Genomic DNA, 23,678 nt, shown 5'->3' on the forward strand with positions numbered 1-23,678 from the left:
AAGGTAGAATAGTAGCTCCTCTACATTCTTCTAAAACAATAATGTTGACTGTTTTGGTGAATCCAAGCTAGTTATCTACTAGAATGTGCCAGAATTGGATTTGTCTGATTGTTTCTTCATGGTAGATTCAGGTTAAAAATTGGAGGCAAGAACAGTTGTAGGCAATGCCATGTCTTTCCCATTGCATTGTATCAAGAGGCACAGGATTGCAGATTGTCCCACTGTTGGTGATGGTAAGTTTGATCAGGGCCACATTAAGAATTTTCTGGGCCTTTTGCACTTTTACCTTCATGGGATCCTTTCTCCATAAAAAGTATAAAAATTTTTATTTTATAGTTGTATTGGCACAAAGATAACCATAATCCAAGATAGATTATATTAAATTTTTTTCTTCTGATTTTAAAAGGAATTAAGATATTCTCTTGAGCCTCTAAAAATATCATGGGCCCCAGACCTATGCCTGTTCCACCTAATGGAGAAGTTCACCCTGGGTTTGACCACTTGATTAGAGGAGTGACCCCCAGACCTCCCCTACATAAAGGTACATTTTCCCTTTGTAATTAAGTAGTAATATGTGGGGAGCTCTTTGAGACTATGTGAGTATCTTGTCCCCCTAAAACCTCTCCCTCAGTGGTTTTATCATTTTTGCCTGAATCAGTCATTACACTGGAGGTTGTAGGAGTTATATCCTATTCAGGGATGAGAATAGTGAAAGTCATGTCCACTTCTTTGCGACCCCATGGACTGTAGCCCCCTAGGCTCCTCTGTCCATGGAATTGGCTAGGCAAGAATACTGGAATGGATTGCCATTTTCTTCTCCAAGGGATCTTCCCGACCCAGGGATGAGAATACTGAGGTTCCAAGAGTCTGTGATTTGTCTGAGATCATAAAACTAGTGGCTAGAATCACCATTAGGAACTAGGTCTCTGCTCCCCAATTCACAGTACAGCCCTGAGGAAACTGAAGTATATTAAGAACGAGTGAAAAGAAGCACTGGAGTTTTTTGGTCCAGAGAGAAGAGAAAAGGATGACTGTAATCTGTTATATACTTAAAGATAATGGTTGGATGGGCACCAAGGAGCAGCAAGCTCTGCATTTGCAGAGTAATAGCTCAATGGAGGTAAGACTCCGTTGCTCTGGATTATAGTCATTTTACAAACCAGCTAATAATTGCCTCACATTTCTTCAGAAAAGTTCTTGGTGTTATTCTCAGGAGAAAATAAAGCCAAGGTTTAATAGTCTTCTCAAATCTTATTAGGTATTAGGATTCTAATTTAAATGCCAACACTGTGTCAGTTACCCTAGAGACCTTTTAGTTCATTTTGTTTTCTCTTCACCTCAGCCCTCTCCAGGTAGCGTGCATTAGGATTGTAATGGAGGTTTTAAAATATTGTCGTTCAACAATTCCTACAGACCTCGGGAGGTAATTATGAATACATAAGGGCTGAACTGCTGGATCCTTAAACATAAACAAACTGCCTGTGTTTGAATAAAAGACATACATTTCTGTGGGCAAAAGTTTCCAACCGTGGGTGTGGGAGCCCGCTACTTCCACTTGCCAAGAACCCCTTTGACACAATAATCTGGCACAGAGGACATTTTTGACCTTTCCAGTGTTTGCATAAGAAAAATGAAGCACAGATGTTTTCAGAAGTGGGAAGCACTTTCAGCCCCCTCTTATCAGAGGAGTGAATCGGTCAGTCTGTGGAAGGATGATTCTTACTAGGTGTGCGAAAGTGAATCTGTTGTCACTTATTTATGTGAAGTTGAAAATAAAAGATACATCTGCGAGTCACCTATCATTAATCTTAATTGATTAGCAAGTCATTGCTGAGCCTCTACTTTGAAATAAGTGGTATGCAGAAGAGGGGACCTGGGGCATTTTCAATGATACAGAAGACAAGAAGAGGAGAAGATATAAACTTTTGACCTCAGGAACTTATGAAAAAATCATGTAGAAAAGACATGCCCATGGAAAGCTAGAAGCAATTGAAGGTAATGCAGAGGAAGCATAAAATGAGAAGAGTAAAATCAGACAAGTTAGAAGGAAAGGGAATCATCGATGTCTCGATTGGTCAGCAAAAGCTGTAAGATGGTACTTGTAAGCTGGAATTTGAAAAGATCGCCTTAAGATGAATGGAGCCTCTGGGATGGAGCATGAAGAAAGGAGGAGGCAAGAAAGTAATGGTGGATTTAGGAACTGGTCTGTGTCTTGAGAACAATTGAAAGTTGACAGCTCATTCTTTCAGAGGACAGCAAGCAGGGGATAATTTATGCAAAATGATCCTGGAAATAAAATCTGATGATAGCTTTAAATGACCAGCATGTCTAATTGTTCTAGATAAGGCTCTTTTGTTGATAGCGAATGGTGGCCACTTAAACCAACTCAAGTGAAAAGGGAACAGGAGAATTTTAAGATTATAACAGGACACCTCTTGTACATTCAAAAGTAGTTCATGGGCCAGGAACCAAGGACCCTCTGTAGGACTCAGGGCCACATCATCTCAGCTTCTTCTTTTATGTTTCCCTCATTCTCCTTCTCTCACTCTACCTACTTTGGTTATTCATCTTGCCCTGATTGCTTCCTTGACATCATAACCTTTTATTTGTAGCATCTATGATTGACTGATTACATCCTCTCAATTTTTCAGTTTAAATGCTTAAGACAAAGAGAGGCTCTCTGGTAGCTGGCCAGACAGTTTATTGGCTGGTTTACAATACTGAGTATCCACCCTAGTTCAACCAGCCATCACTCCTAAACAAGAACCACCCCTTGGGGATCTCCCTCCACTGGGAGCTCCAGGCAGAGCAGTCTAAACCAGAAGATATAGACTGATATGTTCCATGCTCTACAGAACCATTAGACTTCCAGGGAACATTTGGTATGTTACATACACATTTGTGAAATGGCTGATTTGTTTATCTCTAGGAAGAATTTACCCAGAGCATTCTTCTGAAAAAGCTGTAGTATCCTGAACAGACTTGGTTTAAATTGAATATTGACCTCACCACTTCTGAAACCATCTGCATTTCATGCAGTTTGTCACTGTAGAGTAGGGATGATAGCACCTACCTGTTAAGACGTAAGTGAGATCACGTAGATGCTATTCTCTGCCTGGCATAAGGCAAGAGCTTAGTGAATGGGATTTCCTTAATTTCTTTGAAATTTTATTAATATTCCATAACAAAATTATTTGCAATGCATTTGTACTTATTTTTAAATGATACAAATGATATATGAATATTTTAAAGCAAACCCTAGATAGATATTATATTATTTCATTGGTAAATATTTTAGGGTGTGTTTTTAATAAAGTATTTTTTAAAACACAGAATCACAGTACCACTATTAAACCCATTACATTAAAAATAATTCCTTGGTATCACCAGTACTAAATCTGTATTTTCTTCAGTAGTCTCAAAAATGTCTTTTTACGGTTGTTTGATTTGGATCAGAATCCAAAAGAAGGGATTTCCCTGGTTGTCCAGTAGTTAGGACTTCTTGTTCTCACTGCCAGGGGCCTGGGTTCGATCCCTGGTCAGGGAACTAAGATCCTGCATGCTGCACAGCATGGCCGAAAAATAAACTAAATTTTAAATCACGCAAAAGGGGTCTACACATTGCGCTACTGATATCAGTCAGTCTGTAACCATTCTCTCTGCTTTTTTATGCCTTATATTTGTTGAAAAAAATGGGGTCATTATTCCTGTAGAATTTTCTGTTTCAGGATTTGACTGACTGCATTATCTAGCTGGTTCTTCTATCCCCACATTTCTTGAAAACTGGTACATAGATCCAGAGGCTAATTTAGATTTAGATTCAAATTATTTTTCTGACGAAGCAATCAAATAAATGTTTTATACTATCTTACATGTTTTAAAAGTTGTGAATTTGAAATAGTGGCTCAATATCTCATGGCATTTTGCACTTAGGAATACAAGATTCCCGAGAGGGAAGGAGGGAAGCCATTCCCTCTGGCTTCTGCTTCATGCATGAGGGGATCACCTTCCCTTGGAGAGTTAATGGTACTTGTGACTGCCCATTTATCTCTAATTGATTTATCTAAGATATCTTTAATTATATACATCTTTGGCTGAGGATGTTCACATATCTTTCATTAAAAATATCGATTCCTTTCCTTCATTCTAAGCTAGAAATTAAAATGTTTGAAATTATTAGTGACTAGAGAAAGGACAGTAGAAGCTCCTTTTGAAATGTTTGTTTTTTAAATTGCTTTAAGTGCACAAATGCAAATTATGGATGGAAAATCACACGCAGGTATACTGAAGCAGGACAATAGTGTTGTTCTGGAGTGTTGGGGATATCTGATAAATAGTCTCCTCTTCTTCCCTACCTGAAGTGGGAACAGAGAACTAGATATAAAAATGAGACAGATGATGATAAAAAATAATTGCTTCTCCATCTGATAAAGCTGTTTGGAGACTGTGACCTAGGTCCACAGCAATAATGGATTTGCAGACACTGCCGCCTGTATTAGAGGTGCCATTCACCTGGTTAGGGGCACCTAGATAAGCACAGGCCAGGTTCCTTTTCTCAAACTCACACCCCCTTCCCTGGAGGGAGGCAGAAAGTGAGTGAGCGGTCAGGATGCAGCCAAGAATGGCAACTCAGTGGAGGTTTAGTCAACTTGGAAACAAGTGGAGATAACTGTACCTCTCTCACTGAAGGCCATGATACAAAAGAATATCAGAGGCTGAACCTGGTGTCAACACAGCATTTTTAGCATTGAACACTCACATTTAGATGGTTCCAACTCATGTCAACTTCTACACTATAGCAGCTCATGTGCTGTAGAACAAATGTTTGTACAGTGTGTGCAGATCTTGATAGATACCAAGATAGATGAAGACCCAGTCTTTGCCCACCAGAAGTTCATCTTTTAGTGGGTTCTCAGACAAGTGGGCCCAAAATAGGTGTGTGGCCCACTGTGGTAGGTGTTGTATGGGTAGCTGGCAACCTCCAGAAGTCAGCTCCTTCCAGGCCCACTTCAGCTTTCAAGCTATGGTCATGCTCTTCTTGGGCACTTCCTGCCCAGAGACAGAACCAGGTAGCAATTGAGATCACCCTCTTTTTGGGTGGTCCCAGCCAGTAACCAAGCAAGGTGGTGCTACAAGGGCTTGGCCATTTCCACTGAGATAGGACTCCCGCACTGGGCAATCTTTGCTCCTGAGCTTCCCATTGGGCTGGTGCAGGGTCACCAGCTGTCACAGTTACTGGGACTGAGAAATTTCCAGGGGTGTAGGACTTCCAGTGCTAAAACTGGGAAATGTCCAGGGAAACTTGGATGGTTGGTCACTTTGGCTGGTGTACACCTTGTCAGGTCTGCCTCAGGGTCTGACAGCTCCCTCTGCCCAGTCCTGCTTCCTCCCCTTTCCCCATACGTGTTCATCAACAATAAACTCTTTGTCCTCCTGACTTCATCTCAGTGTCTGCTTCCCAGAGCTCAACCTGCATACTGCAAGAGAAGATGAGGCCGAAAGAGAGTAGGAGGGCAGGGGAACAATTAGTTTGATAATTACAGCGATGCGTCTGTGTATAACTTTTTCAGCGAACTATTTGTTCTTCAACCTTTGAGAAAGAAAAGAGGTGTCTGTAAATACTCAGTGACTAAAGTTTCCTAAACTGCATTTAAATACTCAAAATGAAGGCTTTGCCCAAAAAAACAAAAAGCAACCAACCGTCTTGTTCCAGTGTCCTTTGTTAAACATGCTTTGTTATTCATTTCTGTGATTTAAGAAAATAAAAGAAGCTTCAGCTTTTCTGAGAAGTATTCTTAAAATCAAGAGAGAATGGGGAGAGAGGGACATCCTTCAGAGCTGGGCTAGGATGAGGTGAGCAGCGAGTTTGGGGGGCAGCATTTAAGGAGGCGCTCACTATGAGTTCAGTTGGCCTTTGGATGACCTTTCTTAAAGTATCGCACCTTAGGGGCCTTCCTAGCCTTGCCCTAGTCCAGACCCTGGCTTCCAGTTGGTAATAATATTAAGCAACTTCCCTCTTTCCTGCCCCAGGTACAAAGCCATTGTGCGGCCAATGGATATCCAGGCCTCCCATGCCCTGCTGAAAATCTGCCTCAAAGCCGCACTGATCTGGATTGTCTCCATGCTGCTGGCCATCCCAGAGGCTGTGTTTTCTGACCTACATCCCTTCCATGAGGAAAGCACCAACCGGACCTTCATTAGCTGTGCCCCGTACCCACACTCTAATGAGCTGCACCCCAAAATCCACTCCATGGCTTCCTTCCTGGTCTTCTACATCATCCCACTGTCGATCATCTCTGTTTACTACTATTTCATCGCCAGAAATCTGATCCAGAGTGCCTACAATCTCCCCGTGGAAGGGAATATACATGTCAAGAAGCAGGTGGGTGCTTAGGAGTAATTCATTTCCTCCTTGGGGATTTGATCCCTTGCTTATATGTAGGACTCCACTGACAAGTTCCGTATTTAGGTGGTCCTGCTGCCTGATTCTACAGTAGAAGAGGTGAGTGATCTGTGGCCAGATGGTAAACAGAGACTCCTAGCTGCAGAAGACTCAGCATTCAGATGTCCCTTAGAATCTTGTTCTTTTACTTAAGGCTAGGTTTAGTGAGGTGCTGAGAACCTGAAAGCTTTGGAGTATGGGTTTGTTTCTGAGAAAAATCTGAAAAACATGTTACTGCTGCTAAGTCGCTTCAGTTGTGTCCGACTCTGTGTGACCCCATAGACGGCAGCCCACCAGGCTCCCCCATCCCTGGGATTCTCCAGGCAAGAACACTGGAGTGGGTTGCCATTTCCTTCTCCAATGCATGAAAGTGAAAAGTGAAATTGAAGTCGCTCAGTCGTGTCCGACTCTGTGCGACCCCATGGACTGCAGCCTACCAGGCTCCTCTGTCCATGGGATTTTCCAGGCAAGAGCACTGGAGTGGGGTGCCATTGCCTTCTCCGGAAAAAAAAAAAAAAAAAACACATGTTAGTGTTTTTTAAAAGAGAAAATGTAGAGTCTCAGAGGGATGTGCCTGCTTTAAACTCCAGTCGCATTCTTTGGGTAGGAAGAGGGTCACCATATGTGATAAGGCAGAAAGGGCTGGAAAATGAGGGTGGTTGAAGAAAAAGAAGTAGTTTGATTAAGATGGGTTCACATTGATTTGAGTTCAAATCCAGGCTTTCTGACCTACTCATTTACCCTCTGAGTTTCTTACCCATGATGAGGGTAATAACTCTTATATTAGAAGGCTGTTGGAGGATGACAAGAGGAGCATATATACCCCCAGGTGGTCCAGAATGCAGGATGCCCTCCATCTGTGTTAGCCTCTCTTCCCCAGCCCCCTCATCACCCCCATAATCTCATCCTGAGGTATAAATGGTAGAAACCAGGGACTCTGGCTTTCTCCTCTGTGGCAATTTTGGCCTTCTAGTCCAAATGTATATCGAGTGGTATTTATGATGGAAAGACAGAAAGACTCTCCCCTCATTTAAAATGTGTAGCCGACTTAGTTGGAGGCTTCACCTCTAAAATTCTCTTTTTTTCCACTCAATTATGGGGGGAAAGCAGCAGTCTTCAGTGAAACTCTCTCCCTGCTTGAAGGAGCTCTCAGTGGAGAACATTCATTGTATCCCAAATTCTTGAAGGAGAATGATGTTTCCTCTTGCCATAGCAAAGTGAGTTGGGAACAGAAGGAGAAGCTCAGCCCGCTTTTGTTTGAGACTCTTCCTATATTATATAGGCTAGAAATAACTTGAGATTAAAAAAAAAAAAGTAATAGGCAGTTATCTTAGTTTGGCCAATGGGGAAGAACAAAGCTGGGTCCTTTTTTAAGCATCAGAGGGAAGAAGAAATTATTAACTGTGGAGCCAAGGAAGACATGAAGTCATATGGCTGATAACTGCACCAATGCCCTCCTGAGGAAAACGAGGGCACTTACTAGAATTTCATTGTGCAGTCCACTCAAGCGTGTAATCAACTTTGTTTAAAGAGCTGCTCTCACTGTACTCTGCTCATCTATTTCTGCTTCCTGGCATTTTCCTTTTTGTGTTTCTGACTGTTTTCTTTTTCTGTCTGTTTCTATTGCTTTTCTCTCCTCTGTTTCTCTTCTCTTCTCTCTTCTATGGAACTCATTTTCTGGGCCTTGTGAGCTCGTCCATTTCCCTAATGCATTTTCCCCTTCTTTTTCTCTGCCCACATCTTTGTCTCTGCATCCCCCACCCTGTCCCTTGGTCCCTCTGTCTCTCTGCGTGTGACTCTGTCCTCAGATCGAATCCAGGAAGCGCCTGGCCAAGACAGTGCTGGTGTTCGTGGGCCTCTTTGCCTTCTGCTGGCTCCCCAACCATATCATCTACCTGTACCGCTCCTACCACTACTCCGAGGTGGACACCTCCATGCTCCACTTCATCACCAGCATCTGCGCCCGCCTTCTGGCCTTCACCAACTCCTGCGTGAACCCTTTTGCCCTCTACCTGCTGAGCAAGAGTTTCAGGAAGCAGTTCAACACCCAGCTCTTCTGCTGCCGGCCTGGCCTGATGAGCCGGTCTCACAGTGCCGGCAGAAGTACCAGCTGCATGACTTCCTTCAAGAGCACCAACCCCTCCGCCGCCACCTTCAGCCTCATCAATGGAAACATCTGTCATGAGGGGTACGTCTAGACTCACCCTTGACCCTGCCCCCCTGGTTTTGTTTTATGGCTGGTGAGGAGCCCTTGTGTTGCTGGTTGTCTCTATACCCTCCGAAGACCTTTTGGCAGGCTTGTGAGTGATCTGGGTGGGTAGAGGAGAGGCCTAAATGGGTCACTTGGAAGGCCTATCATGGCTTGCATTTTCCATTTCAACTTGTGGACGCTGCTTCAGAGGTAGAACAAACTTTCCCTTTTTAAGAAAAGGGAACAAATAGGAAATCTTTATTTTAAGCATTAAACCCGGATATACAGATGTGCTCAACTAAGTCAGAGAAACTGCCTGAGCAACCAGGTTTATATAGCAGAGAAGTTGCACACTGACTGCTTTCTGAAAAACTGCCCCTTGCCATTTCCTTAAGCAGAAGCTAGTGCTTATGAATGTGATTTGAGTCACTTTTCAGGAATATTTATAATCACAAACCAAGGGACTTATTTTTACACTTGTAATGGGAAAAGCCAACCCTCGGAGAGTCCCATGTATAAAGGACAGTCCCCAAATTGATAACACTGGAAGCCAATTTCAAACAAATCCCTGAGTTTCGATTGTTTTTAAAAGACATAGCTGAGGATATAGGAAAAACACTCACCACATCATTTTAAGGCAAAAACACAACCACACACACTGACACATATATCAAGATCCACGTGTGCCTGTGGAGTGACAGCGTAAGTCAGTGCAGGTCCTTTTTGCTATTACCCAGTTATAATCATCCATGGTGCCATTACCATATTAGAGAAATCCTTTGGCCGGGGGGTGGGTGGGATTGATTATGTTATTTATTCATCAAAAATTTATAAAGATGCATAATAAGTATTTATTTTAGGCATATAGGTTTTCAGCCAACTGTATTGATGTCTATTTGGCTGTCCTTGTCTGCTACGCTGAAGAATGTGAGACGAAAAGGATCATATTGGAGTGGAAATAGAAACATGTTTACATTTAATGTCTGCTTTAGGTAAAGTCTGTGGCAGGAAATGAATTCAATGTCAGTAATATATGTTTCAGTCTCAGTATGTGTGAGAAAGTTGTAGGGGTCTCAGGTTTAAGAACTAACTGAAAGACAGATATATATACATTAAGTTTCTACTTATGAAGAGTATTTATAAAACAGCCCATGTACAGGAAAATACTGGATTTAAATCTCCTTTGTTTTCCAACTGAGTAAAAGGATTTGACTCTCTTACTTTAGAAACCCTGAATCAACTTTTTCTTTACTCAAGGATAGGCCAATTCTGCTAGGTTGCAAATGTGTTAACCCACTTTCAGATAAATCCAAATTCTGCAAATGTGACCTCATGTGTAGCCCTCACACACTAAGACAGTTTTAGTTCCGTTTTTCTCTATCCAGGTGAGATAGAAGAGCCAGCTCTCTTTTCCACATGGCGTATTTCATGAGATTTTTGTTTCAGCTTAGGAGTTGGGACCAAGACTGTTGTCAAGATCTGTGCCTATAATTGTGTTAGCTGGAATGAACCTCTGCACTTCTGTCTGCCACATGCACTTATATAGTGTACACACCTGCTTTCCTGGCACTCCATATTACATGGGGCCATTTGAAAAGAAGACAGGTAGTGTAGCTGAAAGAACCAAGATTTTTAGCTTGATGTCCCAGCCCTGTCTCTAGTCATATATGTGTGTGTGTGTATATATAGATATGAGTATCATTTTTTAAAATCTCTAGAATGAGAAGACAGTTCCACCTATTGCTAAGATCCTCTGAGCCCCATCATCTCTAGGTCTGTCTCTAAAGCATGTATGTAACCACCTGCCCGCATTTGTCCCGCCTCTGCCACCTTTGCAACAATTCCTCTTGAGAAATCCAATCCTACGCCATTCTACACGCATGTTCACATTAGTGGAGTGGAAGGAGATAGAGAATTCCATCGCTTGGAATAATTTGTATGAATGATGTCCCGTTAGCTTGCTGTATCTTGTAATTAGAGCTGAAAGAGACAGTAGAAAACACATTACTCGATCTCCTCATTGTGCAAAGAGTACTCTTCCTGTTCACAGTTCTTCACCCTCCATGCACCTGTTATCTTGAACTGCTGCTCACAGTTTTACCCTTAGCTTTCTTCAAAACTCTTGAGTCTAAGTGACTCCATACCTAGTTAGTTGTTAAAGTGTCTGTTTTCCAAGCATGACTTGTTCAAGCATCTCTGATCTACTTGCTTCCAAAGATGTTTTGGGAGTAGGACTTATCTTAATGCCTCCAGTTAACATCATAGGCATAGACTTTGGCCTCCTTTCTAGCTTCTGAATAAACAGAAGATTGATATCTAGCTCTAGCTATGTGTTCTTAGGCAAATCTTATCACCTCTTTGAGACTCTTGAATGAAAAGGTTGGAGGAGGTCTTTGCCAGCCAGTGACCTATAGGACTGGTCACATTATTTTGTGAATCAACTGATTGACCCCAGCCTTCTCAGTGGAATGAACTTAGCCAGGCCCTTCTCTAGAGAAGTCAAATTTTTATTTTACCTCCAGAACGTAAAATCACAGTGTGAGACACCCAAGCCCCCATGTGGTATCACGTCTGTGTTAGGGTTAAGCATGGCAGGGGCTGGAGCTAAGACATTTCATGCCTGGCTTCCAAAGATAATCACGTTTAGCACTATGTCTTTGGTGAGGAGGGAAAAAATCAATTTTGGCTGTGGAAAACCATCTGTGTTTATTCAATTGACAGACACTACCTTTCAATCTATCTTAAATTGAGCCTCCCCGAGGCAGGCAGCTCAACAGTGATAGATTAACCAATAAACAAAGCAATCTTCCCACCAAGGGCTGCTGCAGGCAGGGATTTTCCAGAGCAAGATGGTCCTCCCTGCCCTGCGCAGACAAGGCCCTGCCTTGTCGTTGACATGATGATTCCCCATAAATGTGGATGGCCAAATCCTCTTCTTCTAGCTGCCCTCATGCTCCCCCACTGAACATGATCTTCTGCCTCATTAACAAGCCCTGGATTTCCCTGCTTTGCTCCACAGTTTGGTTTCCTCTAGAAGGATGGAGAAACCTTGGATAAACAAACAGTTTAGAGACTCCTTCGCACAAACCAAGTTCAGCTTGTTATGAAAATATACATTGAATAGAAATAAATGAACTTACCCACAGGGCCCACTTAAGTTAAAAGTCTTCATTTGTGCCCAAAGTGGCAGCCAGTTATTGCTTTTGGAATCTATTCATGTGCCAAGTAGCTTTTGATAATAGTGATTAGCTTTGTTTGGGGACTACAAGAATGACATCCTCAATCTATGGACTGCTAAATCAAGATAGCTAAATCATTTTTCCCAGGAGCCAGGTAGAAACAATGATCTGGTGATCTGACTGTATAAGAGTGGTATAATTGTACAAACTCTGTTGTGATTAGATGGGGAGGTACAAACTTTCTTGCCATTTGTGACCTTCACACCCACACCAGGAAGGAGCTGTTATCACAGAGTAGTTTAGAATTAACCCTGGGTTGTTGGGCAGAATGAAACACATTTGGCCCATTTGTCTAATATTTGACTGAATTTTCATAAAATGGATTAACAGATGAAAACAAAGGAATTAGTCACTCCCCTGGGACCAAACTTTGTGTGAGCTAGTCAATGAAACCAAGCCCTAACAAACTCTACTTCATTCTGAATCTAGATGGTTATTTCTCTGAGCCCCCACCTCAACAACCACCTCCTGCCCCACAGGCCCAACACAAACACAGTCGTCATATCAAGCAATCTCTTACCATGATTTTGGCCTTCAAAAACACCCATTTTTAGGTGAGGGCTAAGCATCAACTCCAGCAGTCAACAGATTGCACACTGAGAACAAGCTTTTCTCATGTGAAAGTTGACATCAGAAATGCATTTGGTGGAATTTATCTAAATTTCTAAAAAGTTTCAGAAATCCTCAGTTGAAGTATTACATATCCACAATTAATTAAAAAAAGGCTTTACAGTGACCTGGTGTTCATGGTCTGTAAAGCACTTTTATACTCATTGACTCATCTTATCCAAGCCTTTGTTGCTGGCCAGAGAGCTGCTGTACATCCTTTCCTGTGGAAACTTGTAAAGGACATTGACTAGTGACCGTCCACTATTAGATTAAAAGGCCTAGGGAACTATGAGGCTGAAGCATGAACCTGGCTATTGGACCACACTGATGTTCAGAAAGGTGATTTCATGTGGTTCGATGTAATGTGATCTCATTCATTCTCATGGCCCGTTCTGTGCCTATTGAAGAACAGCTGATCATTGCCACCCATTTTACAGGACAGTCTCTTGCCCAAGTGAATCTATTTAACTTGGCACAAGGGAGTGAGTGGTTTCATCACTGGTTGCCTCAAGAGAGGCATACTACTTGGAACAGCATTCTCCATCTGAATGGAGTTCTGCCATTCTAGAAGTGCTGGAAGGAAGGGGCTCAACTTCCCTGGGCCCCAAGGATGTGTCACATGCAGTGCTGAGCACATTGCTGTTCATCCTCACCAGCACCTTGAAGAACATTCAGAAGATGAAGCCGAGGTGCAGGGAGATTGATTCACGGTTCCAGGGCCACCTGGCACAACTGAATGACAGAGCATTAACCTGGGCCTGCCTCTCTCTTATGTCCTCATCCGTTCAACTGCTCAGTGTTGCTCCCCAAATCCAGGCCACATGAGAAGTTCGTTCATGGAACCTCATAGACCCACTCTGCATTTTGTCTGAACTAGTGATAATGTCAAGTAATATACAATAAGGGCATCAAAGATGTTTGTAAGCATGTAAGTTAAGGACAGAAGCTGAAGCACAGCACAAAATAAGTGGGCAAGAAAGTCCGTTAGCTCAGTTGCCCCCAGAGACACAATTCAGTTGCAGTTGGTGGCCCTGGTTCTGTGACTTACTGAAGAGGAGAAAACCTTGGCGAAGGGCCATGTTCACAGAGAGCACCCCAGTGAGAGTAGTCAGTCCAGGCATCCTTCTTCAGATCAGGGTTAGTTGAGGAAAAGGTGTCAGGAAGAGGTAGAGCCACTTACTTTCCCCAAAAAAGAGTAAAACATGACAGTGGATGGTTTCCTGAAGTCTGGAGACACCGGACACAGGAATAGCCTTGAATACAAAACTATCTCCGGGACTAAGGGACCACGTCATGGGCTCAGATGTGGACCTGGGTGTCTGGGTGCTTGACCTTAAGGGCCCTGTTATAATCCCAGATGCCTCTGCCTCTCTGCTGTCTCCCAGCTCATGTTCTAGAAGATAAGATTATTTTCCTTTTCCCCTTAAATTTAAATTTCATTCCCAGAGCCATATAGTGCCATGGAAGGACTCACATAATTTTATGGTCTTTTAAAAGGACCATTTTAATGGACAGTAAAACCTCACACATTCAACACCTGATTAACTCCCAGACAAGCTTGAAAATTTTGGTATAATCCAGGATTTCAGTGTTCAGACTGCATTACATAATTGGGCCTGTAGTGAATCCAAATTTTTCATCACTTTACTTCAATTTTAGCTATTGATATTGACAACATTAAGAAAGTTAAACTGATTTTCTTAAAGAAAATTTTTTTCCCTGTAATTTTGGCTTAACTGATTAAAACATGACTTTTTTGCATCTGAGTCAACAGGGTTTTGGTAATAAAATTTGTTTAAATGGTCAATTCAGTGAGTTGTAAAAATATCTGGCACAAACTTATTTAATGTCATTTTCTGTTTTGTTTTAAATATTAGATTCATATTTTGTAAATTATAATTGTACTTGTTACTCTTAACTGTAAATATTTATTGCATTAAAAACGTGCACTGTATTAAATAACTCGGAACAAGTATAAATAATGTCATGGCTTGGCTTTGCCTAGACTCCTAAGAGTAATGAATTATTTATAAGAAATTCACAATAATAATATAAATGATTCAGATCCTTTTAAATGTGCAAACTTAACTGTGTGACCTTGTAAAATTCTATCTATGAAGCGTGCTCATTAATTGTACTCTTATTTTTCAAGAAATGTTCCCAGTGCTTCTATTACATTGTACCTGGCCTGTATAACATTAAGTCAAATCCAATGTAGTAAGCTGAATATTCAAGTCACAGAAGATAAGAAATGTGTTTTGTTTCTTAATATAATAAAGCATAATTTATGAAATGGACAGATGCATGTATGCAGTGTTCAATAAAAACATAGCTGTTGCATGAGTGTAGTCTGGGCTATACACCCCAGAGTTCCTTGGTTCCAGAACCATCTACATCAGAAGCACCCAAATCAACTCCTATTGACTTTGGAACATCTGAGGATGTGGCCTAAAAATCAGCATTTTAAAACACTCTAGGAGATTCCTTAGAACATGAGAGTTTTGTTTCATTAAATGTCTAAAATATATATATATATATATATATATATATATATTTAACTTTTGAAGAAGTAAGCTGGTCTCATGATTCAAAATTGAAAGCACAGAAAGGAATTCAGTGAGAAGACACTAGGCTACTGCAGTCCGCTATCCTCACAGTCAGCATCCATCATCACCTTCCTCCAAAGGGTGGCCACTGTTATTAGTTTCTTACGTGTGTATACTCCAGGACATTATGTATGCATATGAAAATAAACACAAATGTGTGTTTTCCAGCATCCCACCACTATTTGACATTTTAGAGAAACCATAGCATATTATACTTGGGCTTCCCTGGTGGCTCAGCTGGTAAAGAATCACCTGCAGTGTGGGAGACCTGGGTTTGATCCCAGGGTTGGGAAGGTTCCCTGGAGAAGGGAACAGCTACCCACTCCAGTATTCTGGCCTGGGGAATTCCATGGACTGTATAGTCCATGGGGTCGCAAAGAGTTGGACATGACTGAGCGACTTTCACTTTCACTTTACTTTCATATTATAGGCATTTTTTGGTCCCTTGCTTACTTCACCTCACACCTATCTTGGCAATCTTTCCATATCATTATATAAAGTTCTTCCTCCTTCTTTCTTACACCTATAGAGTATCTTCTAATTTATTTGTCCAGTCTATCATTGATGAACATTGAAGTTGTTTCCATTATTTTGCTGTTATGAACATTGTTACAGTGAATAACATATATAATTTCATGTATGGACAAGTGTTACTTCAGGAAAAAAAAAAATCCTAAATGTAGAATCGTGGAACCAGAGACCAATGTATCTTAATAATTTTGACAGTTATTCCAAATTTTTCTCTTTAGGGCTTGAATACCAAAGCTTGAGAGCCTCTGTTTTCTGGGATAATCCTAACTATCAGAGACCAGGAAAGCAGCAAAGAAACGACAAAACAGCTGGCAGCAAGTGGGGGCTGTCCATGCTCCCTGCACCCTAGGTGAGAAGGGGTAACCAGGCATGCCCACCAGGTATAGTCAGCCAATTCCTGGAGGGGCGCATTGGCACCCAGGTCCAGGGGGCTGCGGACTGCAGGGGATGTGTAACCATGGGACCATCCTGGAGGAAGGCGCACCATTTCCCCTGCCATGCACCCAACCACCAGGAAGTATAGCACTTACAACTCCCTGTTAAATTGTAAGTGCTCTCTGAAAGTGTCAGTGCTTTAAATCGCTGAAAGTCATGATTCACTTTCATGCCTGAAGTAGACTCTGTGTCTCTAGTGTCCCTGGATTACATGGCACATTTCAGATCTGTCTATGTTAATTGCTCAGAGCTCCACCCAAAGCCCAGGTGATTTTTCCTATTAGAAACTCTGAAATGTTTCTTTGTAAGCATGCTGCCTACCATGTTAGAAAAGAAAGCTCTATTGCATGCACAGATTGTAGCATGAAGAATTTAATATTCTCTTAGAGTCGTGGATTATTGGAGTTGGAAGATACCCCAGAGAATGCCCAGATACAACCCCACATCCCAAGAATGAGGACGTTAAAGCAAAGTGTCATGACTTGTGTTCCTACACAGTCATCAGGCTTTGGGAAAATGAAAACTAATTATCCTCAGAGATGACGTGAATGAGGAAAGGTTCATCATGCCCTTCTGCTGGAAGGCAGGTGACGCACACAGGCATATCCTGTAACACATGATGCAGAGAAGCTTCCTGTTCACTGGGTTCAATATTGAGAAACAATGCTTTCTGATACAAGAGAAATGGGATTATGTGTTGTCAAGAAGACACACAAAAGCAGGAGTCATGTCTCTTGAATATGGACTGAACTCTGTTCAGTATTATACAGATGAATTTATAAAAGCACAGCCCCCTTCCCAGAGCTGAGGTCACTTGTCAACACTGACACCTACCCACTGTGTCTCTCAGGGTGTCCCTCCCACCTCAGAGCCTGTCAGAGGGATTAGACTAGCTCTGACTCACCAGTGTGCTGTTTGCTAGAACAGTCTGTTGTTGTGTCCACTCTTGGGGGGTGGTTTCCAGGATATTGCTATTTAAAGTATGCTCAGTGGGCCAGCCCTGTTGCCCTCAACTGGTAGCTAGTTGAAAATGCAGACTCATGCTGGGCCTCACATCTATTGTGCCAGAATTTTACCAGATACCCTAGTGAATCCTATGCATATTCAACCTGTGGTCATTGGTGTGCGCTCGTGGCTAACTTGCTCCAGTTGTATCTGACTCTTTGTGCCCCAATGAACTGTAGCCCACCCATCCTCTGTCAATGAGATTCCCCAGGCAAGAATACTGGAGTGGGTTGCCATGCCCTCCTCCAGGGGATCTTCCCCACCCAGGGATCGAACCTGCATCTCTTATGTCCCCTACATTGGCAGGCAGGTTCTTCACCACTAATGCCACCTGGGAAGCCCATGGTGACTGGCAGAGGATATTGTTTACTGTGAAGAAACACATATTGGGCTTTATATTTTTTCTGTGTCATCTGAGGATGTCTGCACATTTCTCCAAAGCATCTGGGTTGAGAGCCTTGGAATCCCTTTCTTTCTGGGCCTGTGTTCACCACCTTAGTCATTTGGACCTAAACTCTGTTCGTACAGACTGGCGCGGTCCCCCAGAGAACCACCCCTGCTCTCTAAGAGCTGGAAGTAGTTGAGGATATCACCCTTGCAGGACTGCTCGCCCTTATTGAGAACCCAGATCAGTAGAGGGAGAATACATATCTGCGGGGTGATAACCAGACCTGCAGAGAAGACGATGGCACCCCACTCCAGTACTCTTGCCTGGAAAATCCCATGGACTGAGGAGCCTGGTAGGCTGCAGTCCATGGGGTCGCTAAGGGTCGGACATGACTGAGCGACTTCACTTTCACTTTTCACTTTCATGCATTGGAGAAGGAAATGGCAACCCACTCCAGTGTTCTTGCCTGGAGAATCCCAGGGACGGGGGAGCCTGGTGGGCTGCCGTCTATGGGGTCGCACAGAGTCGGACACGGCTGAAGCGACTTAGCAGCAGCAGCAGCAACCAGACCTGCCCCTGCTGTCAGCCCTCTTAGTATCTTTTGGCCTTTAGGTTCTCCGAGGATTGAGAACTCTTAATCATAACACTAGCAGGGGAAAACAGGAGCTTGAGAAAATCAGGAGTGCCTTTCTTTTCTCAGTTAATATTAATAAACAGAGTCATAAAGTTCAAGACATCAATGCATTGATTGAGATTAGCCGGAGGAACTTTGGTATCACTCCTTTTTTTAACTCTGAAATCTATATTTCATATAGAAAAGCATATACAATATGTATGTAGAGTTTAAAGAATAATTACATGAACGCCAGCGTGCCCACTTGTAGCTTAAGAAATAAAACATTGCCAATACTTCGGCAACCCCCAGTGGTCCTTTCCTGATGGCATAGCCCTTCCTACCTGCTATGGATTGAATGTGCCCCCAAAATTCATATGTTGAAGACTGAAAGTCATGGTATTTGGAGGTGAGGCCTTAGGGAAAGTAATTAGGTCTTGAGGGTGGAGCCCTCATGATGGGATTGTGTGCATGTGTGCTACGTTGCTTCAGTCATGTCCAACTTTCTGCGACCCCATGGACTGCAGCCCACCAGGCTCCTCTGTCCATGGGATTCTCCAGGCAAGAATACTTAAGTGGGTTGCCAGTTCCTTCTCCAGAGAATCTTCCCAACCCAGGGATCAAACCTGAGTCTCTTGCATTGGCAGGCAGGTTCTTTACTACTGTGCCACCTGGGAAGTCTCATAATGGATTGGTAGCCTTAAAAGAAGAGGAGAAGAGCTGGCCCTCTCTCCACTTTGTGAGGACATGATGAGAAAACAGCCCTCACCGAGAACCACCTCTTCTTGCACCTTGATCTCAGACCTCGCAGCCTCCAGAGCAGTGAGTGATAGAGGTTTTGTTTTTTGAGCTAAGACACCACCCCAGAGGTAACTGCTATTTGAATCTTGTGTTACTTGTTTTCTTACTTTTCTTTTTCCCAACTTTGAATGTATTCCTGAAGAATTTAATCCTTTGCCCACTTTTGCCTGCTTTTGAAGTCTGAGTGGAACTATTGGGTTGGCCAGGAAGCTTGCTTGGGTTTTTCCATGTTACAGAAAAAGTCAAATGAACTTCCTGACTAAAGCTGGCCAAATATTGTAGGTAATCATCTGTGACTCTCTACTTTGCTCTCTACTATGTTTGTGATATTCACCTGTGTTGAAGCACACACTTCTAGTTTGTTCATCTTCACTGCTGTAGAGCATTTTGTTTTGTACCAGTCTCAGCCTATCAGTAACCAGTGCTGTGGGTGGACTGGCCCTTGGGGGTTTTATTAGGACAGCAAGATGCCCTTCAGCAATAACCATCAGAAAACGCTGAAAAAACTAAGTTTTATTACTTACAGGACCTGGAAATTACATGGAATACCTGCTTTTATTGGGGTCGAGGTTGGGGGCCTAGGGTTTTGAGGGCTAGGGGGAATTTAAAGCACAGGAAGACAAGAGTACAAGTGGTCAGTTATTGAAATCAACCAAGATCTCTAAAACAAAGGAACCCGGAGGGGTGGAAACGGGGTTTGGCTGGTGATGTACTTATTCAAGATAGTCCTCTTTGGGGTTCAGTTCAGTTCAGTCGCTCAGTCTTGTCCGGCTCTTTGTGACCCCATGGACTGCAGCATGCCAGGCCTCCCTGTCCATCACCAACTCATGGAGTTTACTCAAGCTCACATCCACTGAGTCAGTGATGCCATCGAACCATCTCATCCTCTGTTGTCCCCTTCTCCTCCCACCTTCAATCTTTCCCAGCACTAGGTCTTTTCCAGTGAGTCAGTTCTTCGCATCAGGTAGCCAAATTCAGACTTAAATTGAAGAAAGTAGGGAAAACCACTAGACTATACAGATATGACCTAAATCAAATCCCTTACGATTATACAGTGAAAGTGACAGAGAGATTCAAGGGATTAGATCTGATAGACAGAGTGCCTGAAGAACTATGGACGGAGCTTTGTAACATTGTTCAGGAGGACGTGGTCAAGACCATCCCCAAGAAAAAGAAATGCAAAAAGGCAAAATGGTTGTCTCAAGAGGCCTTACAAATAGCTGTGAATAGAAGAGAAGCAAAAGGCAAAGGGGAAGAGGAAAGATATGCCCATTTGAATGCAGAGTTCCAGAGAATAGCAAGGAGAGATAAGAAAGACTTCCTCAGTGATCAGTGCAAAGAAATCGAGGAAAACAAGAGAATGGGAAAGACTAGAGATCTCGTCAAGAAAATTAGAGATACCAAGGGAACATTTCATGCAAAGATGGGCACAATAAAGGACAGAAATGGTATGGACCTAACAGAAGGAGAAGCCATTAACAAGAGGTGGCAAGAATACACAGAAGAACTATACAAAAAAGATATTCACAACCCAGATAATCACAATGGTGTGATCACTCACCTAGAGCCAGACATCCTGGAATACGAAGTCAAGTGGGCCTTAGGAAGCATCACTATAAACAAAGCTAGTGGAGGTGATGGAATTCCAGTTGCGCTATTTCAAATCCTAAAAGATGATGCTGTGAAAGTGCTGCACTCAATATGCCAGCAAATTTGGAAAACCCAGCAGTGGCCACAGGACTGGAAAAGGTCAGTTTTCATTCCAATCCCAAAGAAAGGCAATGCCAAAGAATGCTCAAACTACCACACAATTGCACTCATCTCACATGCTAGTAAAGGACTGCTCAACATTCTCCAAGCCAGACTTCAGCAATATGTGAACTGTGAACTTCCTGATGTTCAAGCTGGATTTAGAAAAGGCAGAGGAACCAGGGATCAAATTGCCAACATCCGTTGTATCATGGAAAAAGCAAGAGAGTGCCAGAAAAACATCTATTTCTGCTTTGACTATGCCAAAGCCTTTGACTATGTGGGCCATAACAAACTGTGGAAAATTCTGAAAGAGATGGGAATACCAGACCACCTGACCTGCCTCTTGAGAAATCTGTATGCAGGTCAGGAAGCAACACTTAGAACTGGACATGGAACAACAGACTGGTTCCAAATAGGAAAAGGAGTATGTCAAGGCTGTATATTGTCACCCTGCTTATTTAACTTATATGCAGAGCACATCATGAGAATCCCCATGGACAGAGGAGCCTGGTGGGCTACAGTCCATGGGGTCACAAAGAGTCGAACACGACTGAATAATCATTTATTCAAAGCTCGTACATGGGAATCTCATACCCTCCAAATTTTTTAAAAATATTTTTTGAAGTGAATCATTTTTACAGTCTTTATTGAATTTGTTACAGTATTGCTTCTGTTTTATGTTTTTTGGTTGTTTGGCCATGGGGCATGAGGGATCATAGCTTCCTGACCAGGGTTTGAACCTGTACCCTCTGCTTTGGAAGAGGAAGTCTTAACCACTGGACCAACAGGGAAGTTCCCCATCCCAATCTATTTTTTAATTGATAAAAAAATATGTGAGATATATGTGTATATACATATAGTCTAGTAATCTTATTAATGGACTTCCCAGGTGCCACTAGTGATAAAGAACCTGCATGCCAATGCAGGAGATATAAGAGATGCGGGTTTGATCCCTGGGTCGGAAGATTCCCTGGAGGAGGGCATGGCAGCCCACTCCAGTATTTTTGCCTGGAGAATCCCATGGACAAAGGAGCCAGGCGGGATCACAGAGCATCGGACACAACTGAAGTAACTTAGCATGCAGTGTTGTTAAACTCTCTTACTGGTTTTGGTTTATACGTGCATAGTTTAGGCTTTTTTTAGAAACATAAATTACATCCCCTGTGAATAATGATACTTGATCTCTTTCTTTCCAATTTGCCTTATGTTTCTTTCATGCCCTAATGCCTTGATCAAGACATCAGCACAGTATTAAATGAAAGTAATGAGTGAGCCCCTCACCTTGTATCTGAACATCAGAGAGAGGGCTTTTAGGATGTCCTCATTGACTATGATGTTTGTTATAACATTTCGTATTAGATTGAAAAATATAAAAATTGGTGGCACTGGACCATTTCTGACTTACAAAAACAGCAGTTTCATATAATTTAACATAATAGTTGCTCTTACCAAGTTAAGGTAGTTCCCTCCTATTCTGATGTTTCTTAAAGATTTGGAGTACTTGTTTTTATATTATGAATGGTGCGGGGTTTTTTCAAATGCTTTTTCTGCAATTACTGAGTTGACATATTTCCATGTTTCTTGTTATTGTTTGATTTCTAAATACTAGAGCAGTCTTATGTTTCTGGATTAAACTCAATGTTTCTTATTTGATATTTTGTATTTATATTTTGGAATGAACATGTCCTGTGAACATGAATTATGAATTCATGTTGACTGAATTATGTCCTGTGACTTTATTTTATTGTACTGTGTGTTCAGATATTACCTGTGCCTGTTTGCTTTCTTTTTGCTATCTATAATTCTGATTAGTTTTCTCATGCTAGTCTATGTATCTTATAACCTCTCTTTCACATTTTCCTTACTTTTGTCTCTCTCATGCATTCTGATTAATTTATTCTGATAAATATTCCTAAGTCCCCTTTTGGGTTATTTATTTTTAACTCCTAAAAGTTCTGTTTCAAATCTGTATGGCTATTTTTCACAATTTCTTGTTCCCTGCATGTATGTTTAAAGTTATTTGTTATTTTATTTTTATAAGCTGTTTTATATGTGAAATCTTTATAGGTCTGTTTCTCCTTGCTCTTATTTTTTTCTACAAATTCTCACTCATGGTACCCGCCTTCTTTTTCATGATTTCTTTTGCCTCTTGCTTGTATTCCTTTAAAAAATTTATTTGCTGGAATTCTTGGAGATTTGGAGTAGAGTTCCTAGTGTAGAGAGAATTGGCTTTTGCTCTCATCTGTCAGCTGGAGGTACTTATCCAACCTGTCTAAAACTACTAGATTATTGGTTTCAGGTTTTGTTGAACACCCATATGTGTTATAAGAAATGTGAACACATGTATACCTGTGGCGGATTCATTTTGATATTTGGCAAAACTAATACAATTTTGTAAAGTTTAAAAATAAAATAAAATCAAAATTAAAAAAAAAAAAAAGAAAGAAATGTGACTTTGGGCTGTCTACACTCCAAAGCAGCGAAGGCAATGGCACCCCACTCCAGTCCTCTTGCCTGGAAAATCCCATGGGTGGGAGGAGCCTGGTAGGCTGCAGTCCATGGCGTCGCTAAGAGTCGGACACGACTGAGCGACTTCACTTTTTCACTTTCATGCATTGGAGAAGGAAATGGCAACCCACTCCAGTGTTCTTGCCTGGAGAATCCCAGGGACGGGGGAGCCTGGTGGGCTGCCGTCTATGGGGTCGCACAGAGTCGGACACAACTGAAGCGACTTAGCAGCAGTAGCAGCAGCAGGCTCCAAAGGGGCAGCTTATTATTACATCTTCCTGAGGGGATCTCCTCTCTCTCTTCTCAGTACAAAGATTTAGAGAGCAATTTTCATTGCAGTTCCTTGAGACTATAACCCTTTGGGTTCCCAGTGTTATGATGAGGAGTTTTGTGTAGACTCTGCCTTTTAGGCAGGCCCTTGGTTTCTTCTCCTGTATTCATGCCCCAGAGAAGTGTGACACTGAAGTTCAAGTTCACATCAGTTTGGCCACTACTCTCAATGTCAAAGGCTGCTTTGGTGCACTACTTACCTCTCTGGGTTTCCATCTTATTACCTGT

At 42.1% G+C, this 23,678-nt stretch overlaps 1 protein-coding gene across 1 annotated transcript in view; it reads left to right on the top strand.

Moving 5' to 3' along the window:
• Positions 1-8,640, top strand: part of GRPR (gastrin releasing peptide receptor) — a 37,320-nt gene extending 28,680 nt beyond the window's left edge. The window contains exons 2-3 of the mRNA XM_055564684.1: positions 6,031-6,382; positions 8,251-8,640. Coding sequence (XP_055420659.1) covers positions 6,031-6,382; positions 8,251-8,640 — 742 coding nt within the window. The remainder of the gene's footprint in view (positions 1-6,030; positions 6,383-8,250) is intronic.
• The last annotated feature ends 15,038 nt before the right edge of the window (positions 8,641-23,678 follow it).

The sequence above is a fragment of the Bubalus kerabau genome, chromosome X (genome assembly GCF_029407905.1).
Source record: "Bubalus kerabau isolate K-KA32 ecotype Philippines breed swamp buffalo chromosome X, PCC_UOA_SB_1v2, whole genome shotgun sequence".
Classification (NCBI taxonomy): Eukaryota; Metazoa; Chordata; class Mammalia; order Artiodactyla; family Bovidae; genus Bubalus; species Bubalus kerabau.